Source organism: Triticum aestivum, chromosome 1A (genome assembly GCF_018294505.1).
Source record: "Triticum aestivum cultivar Chinese Spring chromosome 1A, IWGSC CS RefSeq v2.1, whole genome shotgun sequence".
Classification (NCBI taxonomy): domain Eukaryota; kingdom Viridiplantae; phylum Streptophyta; class Magnoliopsida; order Poales; family Poaceae; genus Triticum; species Triticum aestivum.
The window spans coordinates 40,979,844-40,998,287 of record NC_057794.1 but is presented as its reverse complement, the minus strand read 5'-3'; the positions used below and the strand labels follow the sequence as shown (position 1 = coordinate 40,998,287).

The following is an 18,444-nucleotide window of genomic DNA, read 5'->3' as shown; positions in this document are numbered from 1 at the left end:
CTCGATATGCCTCTGAAGGTGTTCATCAAGCAAAATTTGAAGCAGACAAGTAGGAAATACTTTTTGCTGGTTTTGATGAGGAAGGAAGGACCACATCAACTTTACCATGGAAGCAACATGAGATTATATATCAAATGGCACGAAACCCCTACCAAGGGAATCGCTTGAAAGGCAAATTTGGTCTCAACAGAAACTGGACCAAAATAAAATTCAAGGCCATAAGGCTAATTTGTTTAGTTATCTTATAGTTCTCACACAAGAAATCGAGTTCCATCGGTCTCCAACTTCAGCTGTAAAAACACTAGGTGGCGCTATTACGGCTTTCTGGCATCCATTTTCACATGGCTTAAGCACGTTTCCAATGGTAAGAAGAAAGATATTGGTATTATGCGTGATGTTTGAGTTCTTGTTTATATCCTCAAAAAAATTCACAGTGAGAATTGGGAAAATAATATATTTTGAGATGTTTTCATCAATAATAAGAAAGAAGCTAGTCCTATTAATACTCACAAGCACATCGTTGAAATCTCAAAATCCTAGAAAATAATGATAGGAAATCCGCACAAATGACACATCCAATCTGTGTTTGCAAGAGTCAAACTGGTCATCGGCTGAGGAGAAACAAAATATCTGCTGAGCTTGATTTGGTGGCTACAATAATGCAACTTAAAGAATCAAGCGAGGGTACAATTTCAAAATGGCTATGATAACCGTCGTACAGGTGTCGACGTGTAACATTATAGTATTTTGATGCCTTCGTCAGTTCTGTCATTTCATTATTCGTTCCAAGAAAGGAGGCCTAAAAATATTCACGCAACAGCTCCATTAGATCACCGACAAACAACCATCAGGTACCATAGAAAAACAAGCTGAAAACTTAAAGTACAACCACCCATCTTCAACACTAAGACACTACAACCCCCCAACCATCAAATTAATTAGTGAAATCTTTAAGGTGTGGTTAATTTTCATTTGAGAAAAAACTTTTTTTGTACGAAAGTAACAAGTTTGACCCACTGAATTTGGCTTTTAGGGGGTAAGATGCACAATTATATGGTACATATACAACTTTTGTGGAACAAAAAGCTGTAGTGTAGAGTAATCATCAGCATTAGACCTCGTAAATTTGTACTTGTTGTTAAGGCTTCAATGTCAATGACAGTTTGTAACGGTCTCGAAAGAAGAAGTGCTCTTATGCATAGCATCGACAAAAGTAAAATAAATAAGTAAAGCCCAATTTGGGTTTTTTAAGGATTGAGGATGTCCTTGCTTTTTCGCTTCCATGTGGTGGGTCTCTCTCTCTCCTTTTGGCATGATTCCTTTGAGAGGAAATATATGTATATCCTTGGCCTGTCGGAATTGCGTCACTGCTTACGTTAATTCGCAACCTGATTGTAATAATCTTATAGCATGACATGGACTAGAGGGAGATTAAAGTATGAATGGTGGGCGCAGCAGTACTATATTAGGCCTGATGGCATTGTTTATGCTGGAGGTTGATGGTGATTCCTTGTATTAGTTGTACTCGAATGAGTTCTTTTTAAAAGCTGGTCTTGTTGTTTGTACCATGCTTTGTTTATTGGAGATAATCTTGTACACCCTGCAGATGTGTAATATACTATCAACTTAACACATGTACTCACTTTAGCACACTGCCCCTTATATAAGAAAAAGGGAGTTGAATAGCCATGATTAGTGAACTGGTCATCATGATCTGGATTTTGTTAATCCCTTCTTAAACCTAGGCATTATTCACTAGTGTGGTATCCATGAATACTGGAGGTGACATAAAAAATTCAGAATTTCAAATCCCATTTGTAAACCCCATTTTTTTTCTTGATTTTCCGAGAGCTGAATTATTTTCTGCTAAAGTATTCTGCTCCAAACAGAGACTTAATATGTTCTTAAGGTGGATAGCTTATCATGGGAAGCAAGAGGCAGCATATATCCACAGAGCCAAATGACATAGTTGAATGAAACAAGTTGTATACTACTATGTGTTCAGAACTTCAGATTGGCCAGATCCAGCTTTTGTTTATATAGGTGTGAGTGCATAGAGTTGATCAACACAATACATCATATACCATATATTCAAAAGATATTATATTGTTGGACTTTTGATGCTCAGGACGAAAGAGATCATGTGAAATGTTGCTCCACTCAGTAGAGCTGTCGAGATACATATGCAGCCAACATTTATATTCACACAAAATTTGATTTTGATGGTGACACAACACCTATACTGATCTTGCACGACCCATCGCTGTCGACCGTGCGGTTACAAAATAATACAATCCACGAGATAGACCTGGCCCTGCACAAACTATCCAAAGAAATTTGTGACGATGAATCAGGCACAAAAAGAATGTACTGTCTTCGCAGTTACACGGGGATTTTGCAGGAATTCCGAGGAAATTACAGTGCTACTTGAAGTATCGATGCGTCCCAAAGAGACTAGAAGTTATATGCTTCCTTCATGATCCACGTAGAAATTTCCACGTTAACATGGAATTATCTAAATGTGCATCCAAAGGGTCACTATTTCTCGAAAAAAGATTGCATTTGAAACAGAACAAGGACTTCCCCTGTTTTATGCAAAAGTCATATGTTTGCCTTTATAATTTACTGCACTCAAACAAGGCCACCTTTCTAACCCACCTTCCCCCCGCAATCCTGGTCTGTCATATGGTGGTCTGTAGGTTTACGATGGAATTTTGCAGGAACACAGAAATTGCAGCACCTACTTGAAGTATTTCTGTTCCCAAGGAGATTAGAAGTTATGTACATGGCTTCCTGCAAGATTCGCGTAGAAATTACCATGTAACATGGAATTTCGTAAATGAACTGTCTCTCGAAAAACTCTCTCGGCATGTGCCTGTTTTTTTTGGTTTTTAGACCTTGTTAAGTTGTGCCCTCAGCAAAACCCATTTTGTGGTTCACCTGTTATGTGTACTCTGGTGTCTGCTGTTGTGTGTTGTGTTGGACTGTTCGAATCTTGTTGGCTTGTGACGGTTAAACACGCCGAGGAGTTCCACAGTCTTATGCAAAATTATAAGTATTTTTTAAAAGGAGTTGTACTGCAATGAAACTGGGGCACGTCTAGGTCTCGCTTATTGCGTGACTGACAGGACGCTAGCCTCTGTCTCGTGGATTAGGCTGGCCCACTACACCCTATGGTCGCCAATTTAGTTGAGTTGGCTATGTATGGTTTAGTTGCTAAAAGGAGGCCAGATACAATTTTATATATACCCAAAAATCGTATGATTTTCTATTTCTAAAAAACATACATCTTTGTGTTTTTTCTTCAAACAAATGTATTTCTGTGGAAATAATTTTATTTTACTTATTTTATAAAAAAGTTCACGATGTATAAAAAAAATCATCGTGTCTTTAAAAAATTATTCCTAGCCTAAATCAAAATGTTCATGGTGTGTTAGAAGCATTCACGCGTATTTGAAAGAATGTTCTTATACATGTATTAAAAAAAATTAGTCGTGTCTTCAAAAATATCCATCTAGTTTTACAATTTTTTGGTACCATTCAAAAAATGTTCACAAATTTTAAAAATGGTCATGACATATAAAGGAAATTCATAGAATTGTCAAATATGACATACAAATAACTGTTCACTCCTATTTTTATAAAAATAACATGGAAAATGGAAAAGAAAAAAAGAGGAAAATAAAATAACTGGAAGAAAAAAAGAAAACTAAAAAGGAACATGAAAATAAAAGGAAATCAAAACTCAAAAACCGTTAAAGTAAAACAAATTTAAAAACCGACCATAGAAGGTTCCAAAACCACACAAAAAACGCTTCAAACTGTAGCTTTTTTTTTGCGTATTTCAAAGAATGTTCTTATACATGCATTAAAAAATGTTGGTCATGTATTAAAAAATGTTCATCTAGTTTTTAAAATTTGTCATACCATTCATGTTAGCACGTTTAAAAATTCATGAAATTTAAAAATGTTCACAAAACGTAAAAATGTTCACAAAACGGACAAATTTTTAAGAATGGTCATGATATATAAAAAAAATTCGTGGAATCATAGAAAAATAGAATTGTTTTTAAATATGACATACCAAAAACTGTTCAGACCTATTTTTATGAAAAACATGGAAATGAAAAATAAGAAAAATTGGAAGAAAAAAACCGAAAAGGGAACATGAAAATAAAAAACAACACTAAAACGGGCAAATTAAAAGAAAGGAAAAAAACGGCCATAGAAGGTTCCAAAACCACAGAAAAAACGCTGTAGGCTGTAGCTTATAAGCTTTGCAAAACCATCGGAATGCCCAGTCAGACGGACGGTGGAAAACAGCGAGATATAGTCGTTGCGTTGAAACAGGCCAACTTTTCTTGAGTTCTTAATGGACCAGATACCTTTTTGGAGGATCTAACAGGCCAGAGATTCCATTTAGGAGCACAGTAGTTCAGCCCAGATTGGTGAGAAAGAATTCAAAATATAAAGGGTTGATCAGAAAGAGATAATTATGTTTAACCCCCTAAACTGTCAGGTTTGACACGTATTTCCTCCTAAACTATTATTGGCCTAATTAACAAACCCGGTTTACTCTTCCACCCTACTGATGACTTGTTAGCGGACATGTCTACGGTTTAATTTTCTTCACCTACTAAGCAACAACATGTTGGCTTTGGCACTGGAAGGGGTTAATTTGCTGTATGTTGTGGCGATCGAATGGCTTCTCTCCGAGGCTTATGTTCCAACAATCATCAATGACCGATTATATATATTACAATTCAGTAATAAATATTTCAAACAGTCTAACTTGAACGAAAAAGTTATCATTAAACAGTCGTATATATGACCGATTAGTGATGTCATCACAGATGGGCCAATATCGCCATTTTTAGGGGAAACCCAAGCTTTATTGATCAAACTCCCGAAGGAGAGGAATGCAGAAGGGATGATGTGGTTGTAGCAACCAAACATGTCCACCCTGATCAAGATAGTTCGAAAACTTGGCTAACCTATCAGCATCCACATTTGTAGCAAGACTTTCAAACAAGAAATTACAATTGAAAAAGGCAGATCTATGCTTGATTTCTCTAATGATTGAACCATATGCTCCCTGGGTCCCCTTCTCAGTGTCACTGATGATCTGTTCGGGTCTGAAGCTACGACAAAATTGTTTATCTAAAGATCTTCAGCCAGAGCCAAAGCCTCCCGGCAGGCTATAGCCTTCATGGTGGCGTTGTCAGTTATGCCTTCGATCACTAGTGCTAAACTTCCCATAAAATTACCCTGTAAATCCCTGCAAACAGTCGTTGCTGCGCCTCTGATTTGGTTCCTCGCAATGGCTGCATCAACATGAATCTTGCAAAATCCATGAGGTGGTGCTTTTGGCCTTGTTAATCTTCTCGTTGATTGTACCGATGTACTAGCTGGCTTCTTGGGCAGCATGCCTAGATCATCAATGAACCTGCCCAATATCACCTACCAGAAGTCTACTTTGTCCTATTCCTATTGTACCATTCATATCTGATGCGCTTACATTTCGGCACGTCAGTGTGATTTTACGCCTAGGTTAAGGCCGACCGCAATGCACTCCTTGGCCAGTCCATATAAAAGATCCTAACCATAGAGAGATAATTATTCTTTCTATCTTCAAGTGCTTCTCCTCTCCTCTAGCTGTTGGACACCTCACCATACCGTCAACCAACCGCTCGAGAGAGCTCATCGTCGTGGATCTTCCCCGGCCTCATGCAGATTCAGCTCCGACCCGCCCCGTCCCCAACGTCGATGGCGATGTTTGCCTCACGCGGGGCCACCCCCTCCTTGATGCAACTATCCCCTACGAGCCCTCCTAGAGGCTAGGCTAGAAGAGGAGGAGGAGCTCTTCGCCTCTCCATCCTTTCCTCTTCTCTCCAGCACTAGGATGACGAATTCACTTATGGTTGCTTCCTCCTTCCCACCCCTCCTAGCGGGTGAGCTAGCCATCTCTCCCGACTCCATCCTCATATATGAGTCGGTAAAATTTGGGTCCAATTTGTATGTAAATGCAATTGCACGAAATTGTCAACACACAACACATTTAGATTTTGTTTCTACATACATGGCTGACACCAGATTTTGGCATGGTTATAAATGTAACTAAGATTGAATCAAATGATAAATATCTCACCATGAAATTTCTTCGTCTCCTCAAGACAAATAATTATGTTTTTTTGGATCACCTCGATACAACGTCGTATGCAACTTAGAGAGCCAAAACAGTTCGACCGAACTATACTTGAAATTGAGTGCCCGACCCCCACATATTTATACATGTCAGAAGGTATTGACACTGTAGCACATGATTTTGCTAGGTTTTAAGAAAACTATGTTGTAGAATGCAAAACATTTCCAAAATTATGAACAATTTTTTAAGGCGTCAATTTTTTTATAAAAGGCGAACATTTTTGGAAACCATGATCATATTTAGAAAATAAAAATATTTTTTACAATCATGAGCAATTTTTGAAATCACAATTTTTTTTGAAATTGGGAATATTTCTTGGAATTTTGAACAATTTTAGAAACTCGAACATTCTAGAAAAAATCCGGACATTTTTTAAAAACAAGAACATTCTCTGAATTTGACAATAAATATATGAACATGGAATGTTTTTTAATTTTTGGAAAACATGGACATTTTTTAAATTCTGATTTGTTTAAAAAGGACATTTAAAAAAAGGCATACAAAACCAGTAAAATAAAAGAACATGAAAAAGGAAAAAGGAAATAAACAGCCAGACTGAAACCTTCCGGGAGGTTTCCAAAACCCGAGAACGTGTGTTTTCAAATGCGCCGTCCCAAGGAACCACTAGCGAGCGAATTCATGTGCGAAGTGGCTTTAATTGACACAATATGCGTCGAATGAGAAATTCCACAGGGGGAACCCTCCAACTAGTTGCTCCCAGAATTACCCTTTTTGATTTAGAAAAGTCTAAAAAAATTGAGACAAGTTAGAAAAGTTTAGTGGATTAAACAAAGGTAACAAGCGCTCGGGCTTCAACGATGGTAAGAAAAAAAAATGGCCTTATTTGAATATTTGTACGATCCAGAAAAGCTCAGTGAGGCCCATTACTTACACATTCTAGTACAAGCCTCGTGTGTCAAAAGAACTTCCTATTTGTCGCAAGTTCTGACAAATTATGCAAGAGCTATATCTCGCTTACTGCAAGACTACCTTCTATCTCGCTGAACGCTTTTTCTATTCTGTACAAAACTAGGTTAGCCCGTTTCTTAGCTCTTGATCAACTGATTGTTCGGGCGCGCTTGTTTGCACGCTGGTAGCGTACGCCACATTTTGTTATGTTTTATTATTTTTCATTTTTCTTTCGCATTTTTCTATCTTTATGGGTTTCTTTGTTTTTTTGTTTTTTCTTTGATTTTTTCATCGCTTTACTTTGTTTTATTCCTGGTCTTTACTTAGTTTTTCCTTTCCTTCTTTTTTTTTGTTTTCTGTAGTTTCTTTCTCCGTTTTCATTGTTTTTTCTTCTTTCCTATTTTCTTATTTTTCTTTGTTTCTTTGATGGTTTCCATCGATTTTTCTTTGTTTTCCTTTGTTTCTTTCTCGTTTTTTTTTACCTTTTTCATTCTTTTTCATTGATTTTCTTCGATTTTTAATTTCGCCTTTTTTGTATTTATTCGGTCTGTATGTTTTTCTTCGCTTCGTTGTTTCTTTGTCGACTTTCATTGGTTTTATCTTTGTTCAACATATGTTGACCTTTCTCAGTACACATTCAAATTTTTTTGTATACATCAGAAACATTTTTTAACTAGATGATTAACATTTTTTTGAAAACTAGTTTTTACACACACATTGTACACTTTTGGTATGTATCTACATTTTCTATGTATACATTTAACATTTTCCAAATATAAGATTAACATTTTTTGATTACATGGTCTGCATTTTTCAATACATGGAGAATTTTTTAATGGCAATAAAAAATCTTTCACAAACAATGTATATTTTTCGTGTACACCAGGAATATTTTTGATATATGTTTAAATTATTTTAAATAAATGATCAACATTTTTTCATACACATGTTTGCTTTGTATATATTTTTTCTATACATGAAAAAGGTTATTTCTATACACGTTTAATTTTTTTCAAATGGCTGATTAAAATTTCCAATTGCTTAGTTAACATATTTCAAATACTTGACTAATATTTAAAAAAGCATGATTAGCATTGTATATTCAGGCTTTCATTCACATTGTATATTTTTTGTATCCAGGCTTTCATTCACATTGTATATTTTTTGTGTCCAGGCTTTCATTCACATTGTATATTTTTTTGTATTCGGAATTTCTTTTTTGTGTTCAGGCTGTTATTTTTATTTTATGATTTCAAAACCTTTCAACTTTAGAAAAAAATTACAAAAATATTCAAAAAAAATTCTTCCTTTCAAAAACTGTTAGATTTTTTTAAAAAAATATTCACATTTTCCAAAAACTATTTGGGAACTCAAGAAGAGTTCCCATGTTCCAAAAATGTTCACAAATTCGAAAAATATTCATGTTTTCAAAATCGCTCATGTTTCCCCAAAAATAGAAACTAAAAAAATTCGCATTTCAAAAGAAATTTTTGCTTTTTTTCCTAGAAAATGTTCGAAAATAATAATAAAATCCATCGCCACAGTAACACGAGAGCTCCCCAATGCTACAACCTCTATGGCTACAACAACAGATCTCACAGTACTGGGCTGGCCCAGCTGGAGGCTCTCTGCAAATCGCACATAGCAGCTCCCCCAGCCGAAAGTCAGACGCAACGCCGCCCCCCAGAACCCTCGCCGCCGCCGCCGCCACCGCCACCGCCGACTATGACGTCCGTGCGCAGCGCCGCCGGGGTTGCCCTGCCGCCGATCCGGCTGGCGGTGGAGCGGGCGCGCCAGGAGGCACTCCGGCGCGAGCTGGACGGGTGCCAGCTCCTCGCGGGCATCTGGTGCCACGGCTTCACGGTGGCGCAGCTCCGCAGCATCCGCGCCTCGCTCCCCTCCACGGCGCGGCTGCTGGTCGCCAAGAACTCGGACCTCGCGGCGGCGGTCGAGGGCACGCGCTGGGAGTCGCTCCGCCCCTGCGCCCGCGGCATGAACGCCTGGCTCTTCGTGCGCTCCGACGAGATCCCGCCGGCGCTCCGCCCCTACCGCGACTTCCAGAAGGAGTGGCGCCTCCAGCTCAACGACTTCACCGGCGCCGTCTACGAGGGCCGCCTCTACGGCCCCGACGACTTCGCGCAGCTCGAGGCCATGCCCACCAGGGTGCAGTCCTACCAGTACCTCCTCGGGTGCCTCCAGATGCCCGCCGTCTCCGTCCTCGCCGCCCTCCGCGCGCGCCAGGAGGCCATGGCGCAGGCCGAGAAGCCGCCCGCCGAGGAGGCGGCTCCTGCTCCGGCGCCGGAGAAGTGATCCCTCCGTCGACGCCGAGGTTCCGCAGTTATCACACCTGCAGCTCCTTTCTCTTTTGCAGATTTTGAATTCAGTGTTAGTAGAGAACACCCACAAAACCATCATAAGGATGCATTGCCCATATGTATCATCAGTTCATGAACTGACTTTTGAATGGGAAGAAGAAATGTGATTTGCTAGATCTTTCACTAGTGCCGAATCGCTCGTGTACTAGACAAAATCAGAAAGAAGCTTAGGATGATGATGTATATTCTTGCTTTGGTTGCTTGTTCCTTGTTGGAGTAGAGGAGGGGGCAGAATGAAAAAGAGAACCTATCAGCATATACTAGCTATATGGTACAATAGATTCCCCAGATAGATGGCACAAGCTATCAGCATTGTTAGCGAAGTTAGATTTTTGTGCAGACCGATGAACTCATGGAGTATCATTAACCCAAGACATCACCTAAGAAAAGACAACAAAAGACATGAACTCCAGCCAGGGATTTTTTTTTTGGCAGCTATGCATTCCCCAGAAAAAGGGAAGTTGTGCAGCTGACAACACATGCACATCCCCAGAGGGACTTTTCTTTCCTGATAAACTAACGTTGGAATACCATAAGCATCATTACTTCATTGCGCAAGCGCAACTTGTATCAGTTATCACATCATTTCAGTTCGATCAATAGATGATGGCCTGGGTGCGTTGTAAAGTTTGGTTTCCCCTTGCTGATCTTTCACCTAGGTTATGCTCTTTGTCTAATTATAAGTTAGAGAACTTCACCAGGTCAATGTCAGTCAATGGTGATACATCATGTTCCTGCATTCTAAAACTAAATTCAGAACAATGTTCAACAGGTGTTGTGTTAGACATGCTGAATTAGCTATTAAGCTATATGTATATATAAGATTAAGAACAATATGAGCTCACATCACTTGTGAGTTGTGCGCCAGCTTCACCAAACAATTTGAACTGGCATGGTTTCTTATCTTACATCATTACTCATTATTAACTACAGCTGAGTACGCCTAGTTTTTTTAGGACAAAACAGTAGGTGGTTAACATACTTCACATTTCAATTAATTAAAAAATAGTTTACATGAAACATACATGCAGATAATTACAAGCAAATACTCCCTCCGTCCCCAAATATAAGTCTTTTTAGAGATTCCAATAAGTGACTACATAAGGAGCAAAATGAGTGAATGTACACTCTAAAATATGTCTACATACATCCGTATGTGGTAGTCCATTTGAAATGTCTAAAAAGACTTATATTTAGGAACGGAGGGAGTACATAGATTTAGAAGAACCGGGCAACCCATTCTACAAAGCTAGCATAAGAAGCTCTCTGAACGCGACAAAGGACCATTTTCCAACTCATACTTCAAAAATTTCCTGCATCTGTAGAGGCGGGTTTTTGTTGTTGAAGATGTAATCATTTCTGGTGATCCAGATGCTCTAGGCAACCAATATGATTAGTTCCATGAAAAAAAGTAACAGCCAGAGAGTTCTTCAAGCGTAAGATCTTATCCTGAAGACTGCCAGTTAACTGAATATGAGGGCATAGCTAGCTCCAGCAACATTGTGCAAACGGGGCATAACTGAATAATGGTGTGCACAACAAGTAGCAGTTCTTCTGATAATCCTCCTTCCGATTAATATGCAGACATGCCATTCTTTTAATAACCTGTCGTGGTAGCAGCTGAGTAGGGAGGCAAGAGAAGCAAATCCTTCGGCTCTAAGAATTCTCTGCAGCCGTTTTTACTCACAGCCCATGGAAAACTTGAAGCACCATTATTGTGTTGACTGATTTTTCTCTCCTGTTTGAATGTCCAGCGTACTTGCATGCTTATTGCTGGTCTGTTCAGTCTTGGAATGCCGTAATCATCATTACTTTGTTACAACATGTATTATCAGTTATCACATTGTTTCAGTTCGATTGAGCTTGGGTGCGTTGTAGTGTTTGTTTTTCCGTTCATGATCATTTTTATCACCTAGGTTATGTACTTGTGATGTGTTTATTTTATTTTATTTTCAATTATTTTGGAGGAATTTACCAGGCCAGTGCCACATACTGGAGTTTACTGAAAGAGGCAGAGAGTTGAGCGGTCAATGGAGATACTTGTTCCGTGTCACTCACTCTAAAACTAAATTCAACCCAGTGCTCATCAGGTAATGTGGTGGCCATGCAGAATTATCCATTAAGCCATATATCTACTTATAAGAGATGAGGAACATTATGAGGCCACATCAGTTACAGCTGATTACAACGAGTCGCAACACTCCAGCGACTCCAGAAGCCAGCTGCTCTGATTGAGAAAGAAACATCTTTAAGAAGGAAACAATTGCAGCCCGACGGTTCAACCTGTCAAATTGCGTTGTTTGCAAATCTGCAGTATTCATAAACTTGAACCTAGAGCAAAAGACTCGAACTGCATACATACAAAATGATTTGTTCAACTTGTTGTTTTGATGGCGAGGAAGCCTGGTTTTCTGTCGGTCTCTCTCCCTCAAAGCAGCTTTGGTTCTGCTTTCAACGTTGCTCCGAGTTTCTCAACGCTGGCTAGCTAGCGGCGACGACGACGACGAGCTTCCTCCGGTATCAGTATACAGCATGATACACCCTTGCAAATCACTCTAGTGCATAATCACAAGGAACCCTTGAATTGGAAACGTATGGTCAAGAAAAAGAATTTCATGCTTGAGAATACTCTAGCAGATCTCTGAATTCTTACGATCACCCCTAGATATTGCCATGGAATGCACTGTTTCATGGCGAGCCCGTTGAGGTTTCCAGGAGCAAGAGCAAATCGCAAAATCACACATGAATTTAATTAATTAATCCATACATTTGGTCACATAAAACACACGATTACTTGCTACATTCGTACTACAAGTTCTCTGAAACCCCTACCTCTCAGAGCAGCAAATACAATAAGTGAAGGTTCACACATCGAAAGTTGCATATCTTACTTGAAGATGCACTTCGACTTCGGAATGGGAATAAATGTGATGCACAATAAAGGTTCATACATGTTGCTAAAACTCAACTCCGCAAACCAAGTTACACCATACGTGATCGATTCAATGTGAGAAGGCGCGCCACAACGTCTGTCATTGATGGCCTTTGATCCACATCAAGGTTGAGACATCCCACAGCAATCCCTGCTAGTGTGTCAAGAAGCTCCAAATTTCCTGTGGTTGCAATTTCCTTATCAAACAACTCGGTTGCTTTCTTCTTCTCTTTGTGGCACTCGAGGAAACTCGTCACCAAGCTGTTGTTGTCAGAATGAGTGGCCTTCTTCCTGCTAATGACCTCTAAGATGACAACCCCGAAACTGTAGACATCACTTTTTTCAGTCAATAGGCCTGTTTGTAGGTATACTGGGTCCATATAAGTCATGTCACCAATGACATTTGCAGTGTGTTCCTTGTCTATTGCAATCAACCTTGATATGCCAAAGTCAGAGATCTTTGGCACAAAGCTGTCATCCAAAAGTATATTTGCTGGTTTAACATCACCGTGCAGGATTTTGGTATGGGCCTGTGAATGCATATAAGCTAGACCATGTGCTGATTCTGCAACAATGCTTAGACGCACATCCAAGTTGAGAGGCTCCTTGTTGTCAACCCTGTGAAGAATGTCATGCAAACTTCCTTTGGAAATGAACTCGTACACTAGCATGGGGGTATCCACTTCTAGGCAACAACCTATGAGCCTAACAATGTTCTTGTGGATGACTTGGGATTGGATGATGACTTTATTTGCAAATTGCTTGTTCTCCAGCACATTACCACTAATTGGTTTCTTTACTGCGACTAGTATGTCATCAACAACCCCCTTGTAAACTTCACCAAAGCCACCTTTTCCAATTAAATTGCTAATCTTTAAAACTGGCTTGAGCTCCTCCTTTTTGAAAAGCTTTATAACTTTAGCTTTCTCTAAGGTAAGACCACCATTTTTCTCATAGAACTCTTTGGTCTTCCGCTTCTCTTTCCGAATAATAATGACAAATGCCGTAAATGCGATGACAAGTGCACCACCTATTGCACCTATATATGGACAAAGAAGCAAACTTAAATACTTTAATAAATAATTCCTGATAAAGAAAGGTAAGATGCTGAAATTGAATGTACCCGCGTCTCGGATCCTACATGATACAGTATAAGATTGTGTCCCTCGGCGGGGGAATTATTTGTTCACCAGTTGACTGAAACTTTGTTAAATATATTCTGGTCACTTGTAGATCTCAAACAGTAATCGTCACTCCCCTTACACCCACCCATTCAGCTAGTTAACTCTAGGAGGCACTAAACTATAACAAAATACATATAAAAAGAGCTACATATTAAGATTGCACAATTTGTTTTGTCTACTTGAAGTGAACGTAGAGAAATTTAATATTTGCGGAACTGATAATTAGCAAAATCAAAACATTCAAAGTAGTTTGCCTGAGGTTACCTGTGGAAATCTGTGCAGCAAGTGGGAACTTTGGAACGCATTGTTCAGTTCTTGGGTCATCGCTCTCGTAACCTGGATGACAGGTGCATTGGTAAGATCCTTGAGTGTCCTTGCAGACACCGTAGCAAGGATACTTCACCGGATGTGCACATTCATCTATATCTGAGTTGCGCAAATTCACAAAAATCATCATTAGGGCATCGATCGACTGCTTAAAACCTTATTTCTAACAACAATGGTGTCTTAGAAAACATGCAGCCAGATTTCTATTTTGAGCACTGATTAGCAAGAAAAAAAGATCTTCATATGTATTGGCTGGAAACTATACCATCAGATTTGTCAAGAAAAATACTAGTTTCATATTTGATTTGTTCGTACATATTTCATACAAAGATTGACGGTCAAAGTTTCTAAATGCGAAGTAAAAAATGTCACCATGTTAACACAGTATAAAACAGAGGGTGTACAACTAGAACATACGTACTATAGTAGGAGTACTATTGGTTTTCACTTTGAGTTTCAGGAAAATTTCAGCAGCAACCGAAATCACCGAAATTCAGTGAATTTCGGTGATTCCGGTTTGCATTTCGTTCAGAGGGCCGAACTACTCTATTGGATTCAATTAAATATTTTATAAAAAATGGAAAAATATTTGAATTCCTGTATACTACTGAAATTACTGAAATAATTTGGTGGAAATGTAAATATTTCAGGGACTACTGAGATTACTGAAATTCAAGGAATTTCATAGAATCTCACAGAAAGTACTACTTACTGGTGCATCCGTCGGCAAGGTAGGCGTTGCCATCGTAGCCTTTGGAGCACTTGCAGTTGTAGCCCGGCCCATTGGTGGAATCCACGCAGTCGCTGTGCGCGCTAACGCAGGCGGACTGACCCGTCTTGGCCGCCTGCGTGCACGATAACACGTCGCCGCGGATGGCCCAGTCGAGCCACACGGGCGAGGTCCGGTTGGTGTCCATGAGGAGGTCGGAGCGGCGGAAGGTGTAGTTGTTCCTGTCGACGAGGAAGGCGTAGTCGCAGGGGCTGTAGTCCATCATGGTGGAGTGATTGTAGGCATGGAACTCGAAGTAGTTGCCGGTGAGGCCCGGCGGGATGTCGACGCGGCAGCACCCGACGCCGGCACAGAGGCCGTCCCGCGCGCTCGCCGAGTCATTGCAGTAGGACATGCACCCGGTGTAGTAGGCGTACGGGTACGCCGCGCCACCGCCCTCGGTCTTCCCGCTGGCGGTGTAGGCCATGGTGTTGCAGCCGAGGACGACGAGCTCATTGTGCGTGTTGGAGATGCGGTACACGCCGTCCTTGTTCATCTCCGTCTCGGCGTAGCTGAAGTCTGCGGCCTTGCTGGGGTTCGAGGCGTTGTAGCACATCCACCCGACGGGGAGCAACACCAGCGACTCCGCCGGATCAGCCGACAGGTGCACCACCTGGATGGACGTGCCGGCGAGCACAGGGCGGCCGTTGTTTACGCACTCAATCTCGAAGCCCTTGCGGAAGCAGCCGCCGCCGATGCCGAAAGGGTAGGGGATGACCACTCCGCCGCAGCTCATGCCGCAGCCATGGGTCACCACGAGGCTCCCTGCCGCCTCGGCGGTGGCTGACGCTGCAGCTGCCGCCAGGAGTAGGGCCATCAGCAAGAATGCTGTCGGCATTGATACTGTACCTGCTCATGCATGTGCAACGGTAGCTCACTCCTTTATACTGGAACCGCCGATGGTGGACAATAAGAAATTAATTTACATATATAAAATGACTCAAGAACAAAGCAATATGCATGTAGTAGTCCAGCAGCATCCCACATTCTAGTTAATTTTGTGTGATAACAATTTCTTCAAAGTGTGCAATCTCTTGTTCTCTGATCTGCTCCAGTGTCTACGAACAATTTCTTAATGTGTGCGTAACACAGATTGGTTGTATATAATCATCTTTAGATAATTTTGTATCGCCTTTAAATGCTTTTAACTACATTAAAACATTGTTCTTTGCATCATTTCACTTCATAAAAAAATGTTCATTTCCATTAAAAACATGTGCCAAATATATGATTTGTGCTATATGTCATAACAAAACCCAATAAACCGTGCCGAATCAGGACTGAAACATCATTGAGCACCCATGGGCATTTGGGACTTTTTCTACCAACTACATGTCCCGCAGCCATACTAAGGCCCACTTATTTTCGGCTCGAGGAGACGGCTTAAGCTTAACTGCCCACTGAATAGCAGTGGAAAAAAGCAGCTAAACAAATGCAGTCATTCTTTTTGTTTTCTGTCGTTTGAGCTTATGGTCTAGGTTGTCTGATGAAAAGTCTATAATACGGTACCCCTGGACTATTATTGTGTTCTGACTAGCTGATATTGTGTTACTATTTCCTACTGTTTTCCCATGGATATGAGCAAGAAAACAATTTCCAAAATACCACTAGATCTACTTGTGTCATGTTTAATTAGCACAGATGTCACTACACGGTCTACCTACGCAAGAATAGCACTATAAACTCTAGAAGTTACTCATTGTAAAATTGCACTGCAAAGTTTATAAGTTACCCATTGTTAAGTTGCACAACGCCTAATCATACAAGAAACATACAATTACAGAATTACTCAGTAGCACACAACCTAGTTCTTCAACAATATGTCTGAACATTGCATTAATTTCTTCAGACATTAGTGTGTCAAGCATATATGCATCATTGTCTCTAACCATACATCCATGAAGTAGATATGCAAGTGCATTACTACTGTTGAATACTACAACCTGCAAATCTAAAATGCACATTAGTCTTTGTTGGAAGTCAATCTTTAATTGCTAGCTTTTCTCTGTGTATAAATGATTGCAGAATGCCTAATCATCCACGAAACATACAATTCCTCGGGAGCAGACTACCTAACTCTTCAGCAATATATCTGAACACTTCATGCTGATTTCTTCAGACATTAGTGTGCCAAGCATATACGTACACATCATTGTTTCCCTAACCATGCATCCATGAAGAAAACCTAAGCTACAAGCTGCAAATCTACAAATGCACACTAGCCTTTTCTTGAAATCAACCTTTAATTCTCTGTTCCTCTATGTGTCCATATGAGATTGCAGAGGACTGACCGCAGAATGGAAGTAACATCCTCAAAAACATCGTCTAAAATGCATATATGCAACACAAGCCGCTAATTGCAAGGACGTCGAGCGCCACGTTCGTGCGCACGGTGAAGGTGCTGCACGGAGCGCCACCTCGTCGCCGTCCGCGCTGGAGCCGGCCGGCGCGGAGCGAGCTACTGGAAGCAGGAAGACCGAGCTGAAGCCGGTTGAGCACCATGGAGGGAGGTGCAGCATTGATAGCGAGAGGGAGATCAGGTCGAGCTCGTGCCAGTGGCGGGGGGAGGCAGCGCGGGGAGGACGACGGCGCCGGAGACGACCCGATCTGCTCCAGCGGGTCGGCGGCTGGAAAAAAAAGGAAGGCTCGGGCCGGGAGGTGGCTCGATGGGTGGCCACGTACGAATTTAGGTGGGCTGCGAACGGCCCAGTCCCAGTAAACCTCTCTCTCTCTCTCTCTCTCTCTCTCTCTCTCTCTCTGTCTATATATATATATATATATATATATATATATATATGTAGTCTTTCTTTTTTCGAATTTTTCTCTCTATAGTCTACGTTCATATGAAAACAAAAATAAAGTTTCTCAAAAAAATGAAAACAAAAATACAGTGCTACGTTTCCCTAAAAAAAATATAGTGCTACGTAGGATGAAATGCTGAGGGCAATCTAGGCTGTGGATGGTCATGAATGGTGGCATGATGAAATTAATAGCGCAAATACCTTATCATGCAGCTTACACAATACAAAACAACGTAACTAAAGCAGCCTCCAATCTTAAGCAGACCAATGGAACAAACGAAGCAAGATCCAACAATCACCGCGCGATGTATAAGAAAAAGAATGGACATTCTGAACTGCGCGCGAGGACACTGCACCACGGTGAAATACTAGCTAGCTAGTGAAGTCGCGGAGGCCATAAAAACAGATCCAGACTTCTTCTTTGTGTGCGTGTGTTTAAAACACCCCGAGCCCAAAGCCCGAAGACACGAGACGAACCTCGAACGCCCTCCAACGAAGTAGTACCTCGAAACAAAAATGGGGATGAAGAAGGAAAGGAGACGCACAGCAAACCTCAGATCGCAACCAGCAGAGCTCGCCGCCGGGGACGGGGAGACGACGGCGCGCGCCGGTCAACCCCAAAGTCTCGCGCGGGGTTGCCTCTTGGGTCGGCCGAGCTCACTCTGCGTCCCTCTCTGTAGCTAGCGGAGAAGAAATAAAGTTCGAAGTACCCCGCTATCCTTGGGTGCACTTACTCCGGCCTGCCCGATGTAAATGAGCCTGCCTCACCACTTCCGTCTAGTGTGAACGCGCCTGACCGTGGCTTTGATCGAGTATGTGTATGTGCTGCGCTCTCTCGGACCGCCCTGCCCTGTGCACTGTGGCCTACAGCACGTAGGTGCACGGTGAACCACATTGATTATCACACGCCAAAATGTTCTTTTAAGATCAAAAAACATTAAC

General features: G+C 41.0%; 2 protein-coding genes across 3 annotated transcripts; one reads left to right on the top strand and one right to left on the bottom strand.

Annotated features, from left to right (window-relative positions):
• Positions 1–8,727: 8,727 nt before the first annotated feature.
• LOC123188656 (50S ribosomal protein L10, chloroplastic) lies at positions 8,728–9,603 on the top strand. The gene has a single exon (XM_044600872.1). The coding sequence runs from the start codon at positions 8,840–8,842 to the stop codon at positions 9,422–9,424; it is 585 nt and encodes a 194-aa protein (XP_044456807.1). The 5' UTR covers positions 8,728–8,839; the 3' UTR covers positions 9,425–9,603.
• Positions 9,604–12,215: 2,612 nt separating this feature from the next.
• On the bottom strand, positions 12,216–18,233 carry LOC123188646 (wall-associated receptor kinase 2). Of its 2 annotated transcripts, none has more exons than XM_044600864.1 (4): positions 18,048–18,233; positions 14,645–15,550; positions 13,870–14,031; positions 12,216–13,460 (listed from the first exon to the last, which is right to left on the bottom strand). In XM_044600864.1, the coding sequence occupies exons 2-4, from the start codon at positions 15,537–15,539 to the stop codon at positions 12,472–12,474; spliced, it is 2,046 nt and encodes a 681-aa protein (XP_044456799.1). In that variant the 5' UTR covers positions 15,540–15,550; positions 18,048–18,233; the 3' UTR covers positions 12,216–12,471. The 2 variants fall into 2 exon arrangements, with proteins under 2 accessions (XP_044456799.1, XP_044456793.1); XM_044600858.1 differs by having other exon boundaries at positions 18,055–18,233.
• Positions 18,234–18,444: the final 211 nt, after the last annotated feature.

Bases quoted from the DNA above. Each gene is read 5' to 3' on its own strand.
- LOC123188656 (XM_044600872.1), top strand. From the start codon at position 8,840: ATGACGTCCGTGCGCAGCGCCGCCGGGGTTGCCCTGCCGCCGATCCGG.
- LOC123188646 (XM_044600864.1), bottom strand. From the start codon at position 15,539: ATGCCGACAGCATTCTTGCTGATGGCCCTACTCCTGGCGGCAGCTGCA. The intron at 14,032-14,644 runs GTAAGTAGTACT...TGCGCAACTCAG, and splicing joins CCTTGCCGACGGATGCACCA to ATATAGATGAATGTGCACAT. The intron at 13,461-13,869 runs GTAACCTCAGGC...GTCCATATATAG, and splicing joins TGCTGCACAGATTTCCACAG to GTGCAATAGGTGGTGCACTT.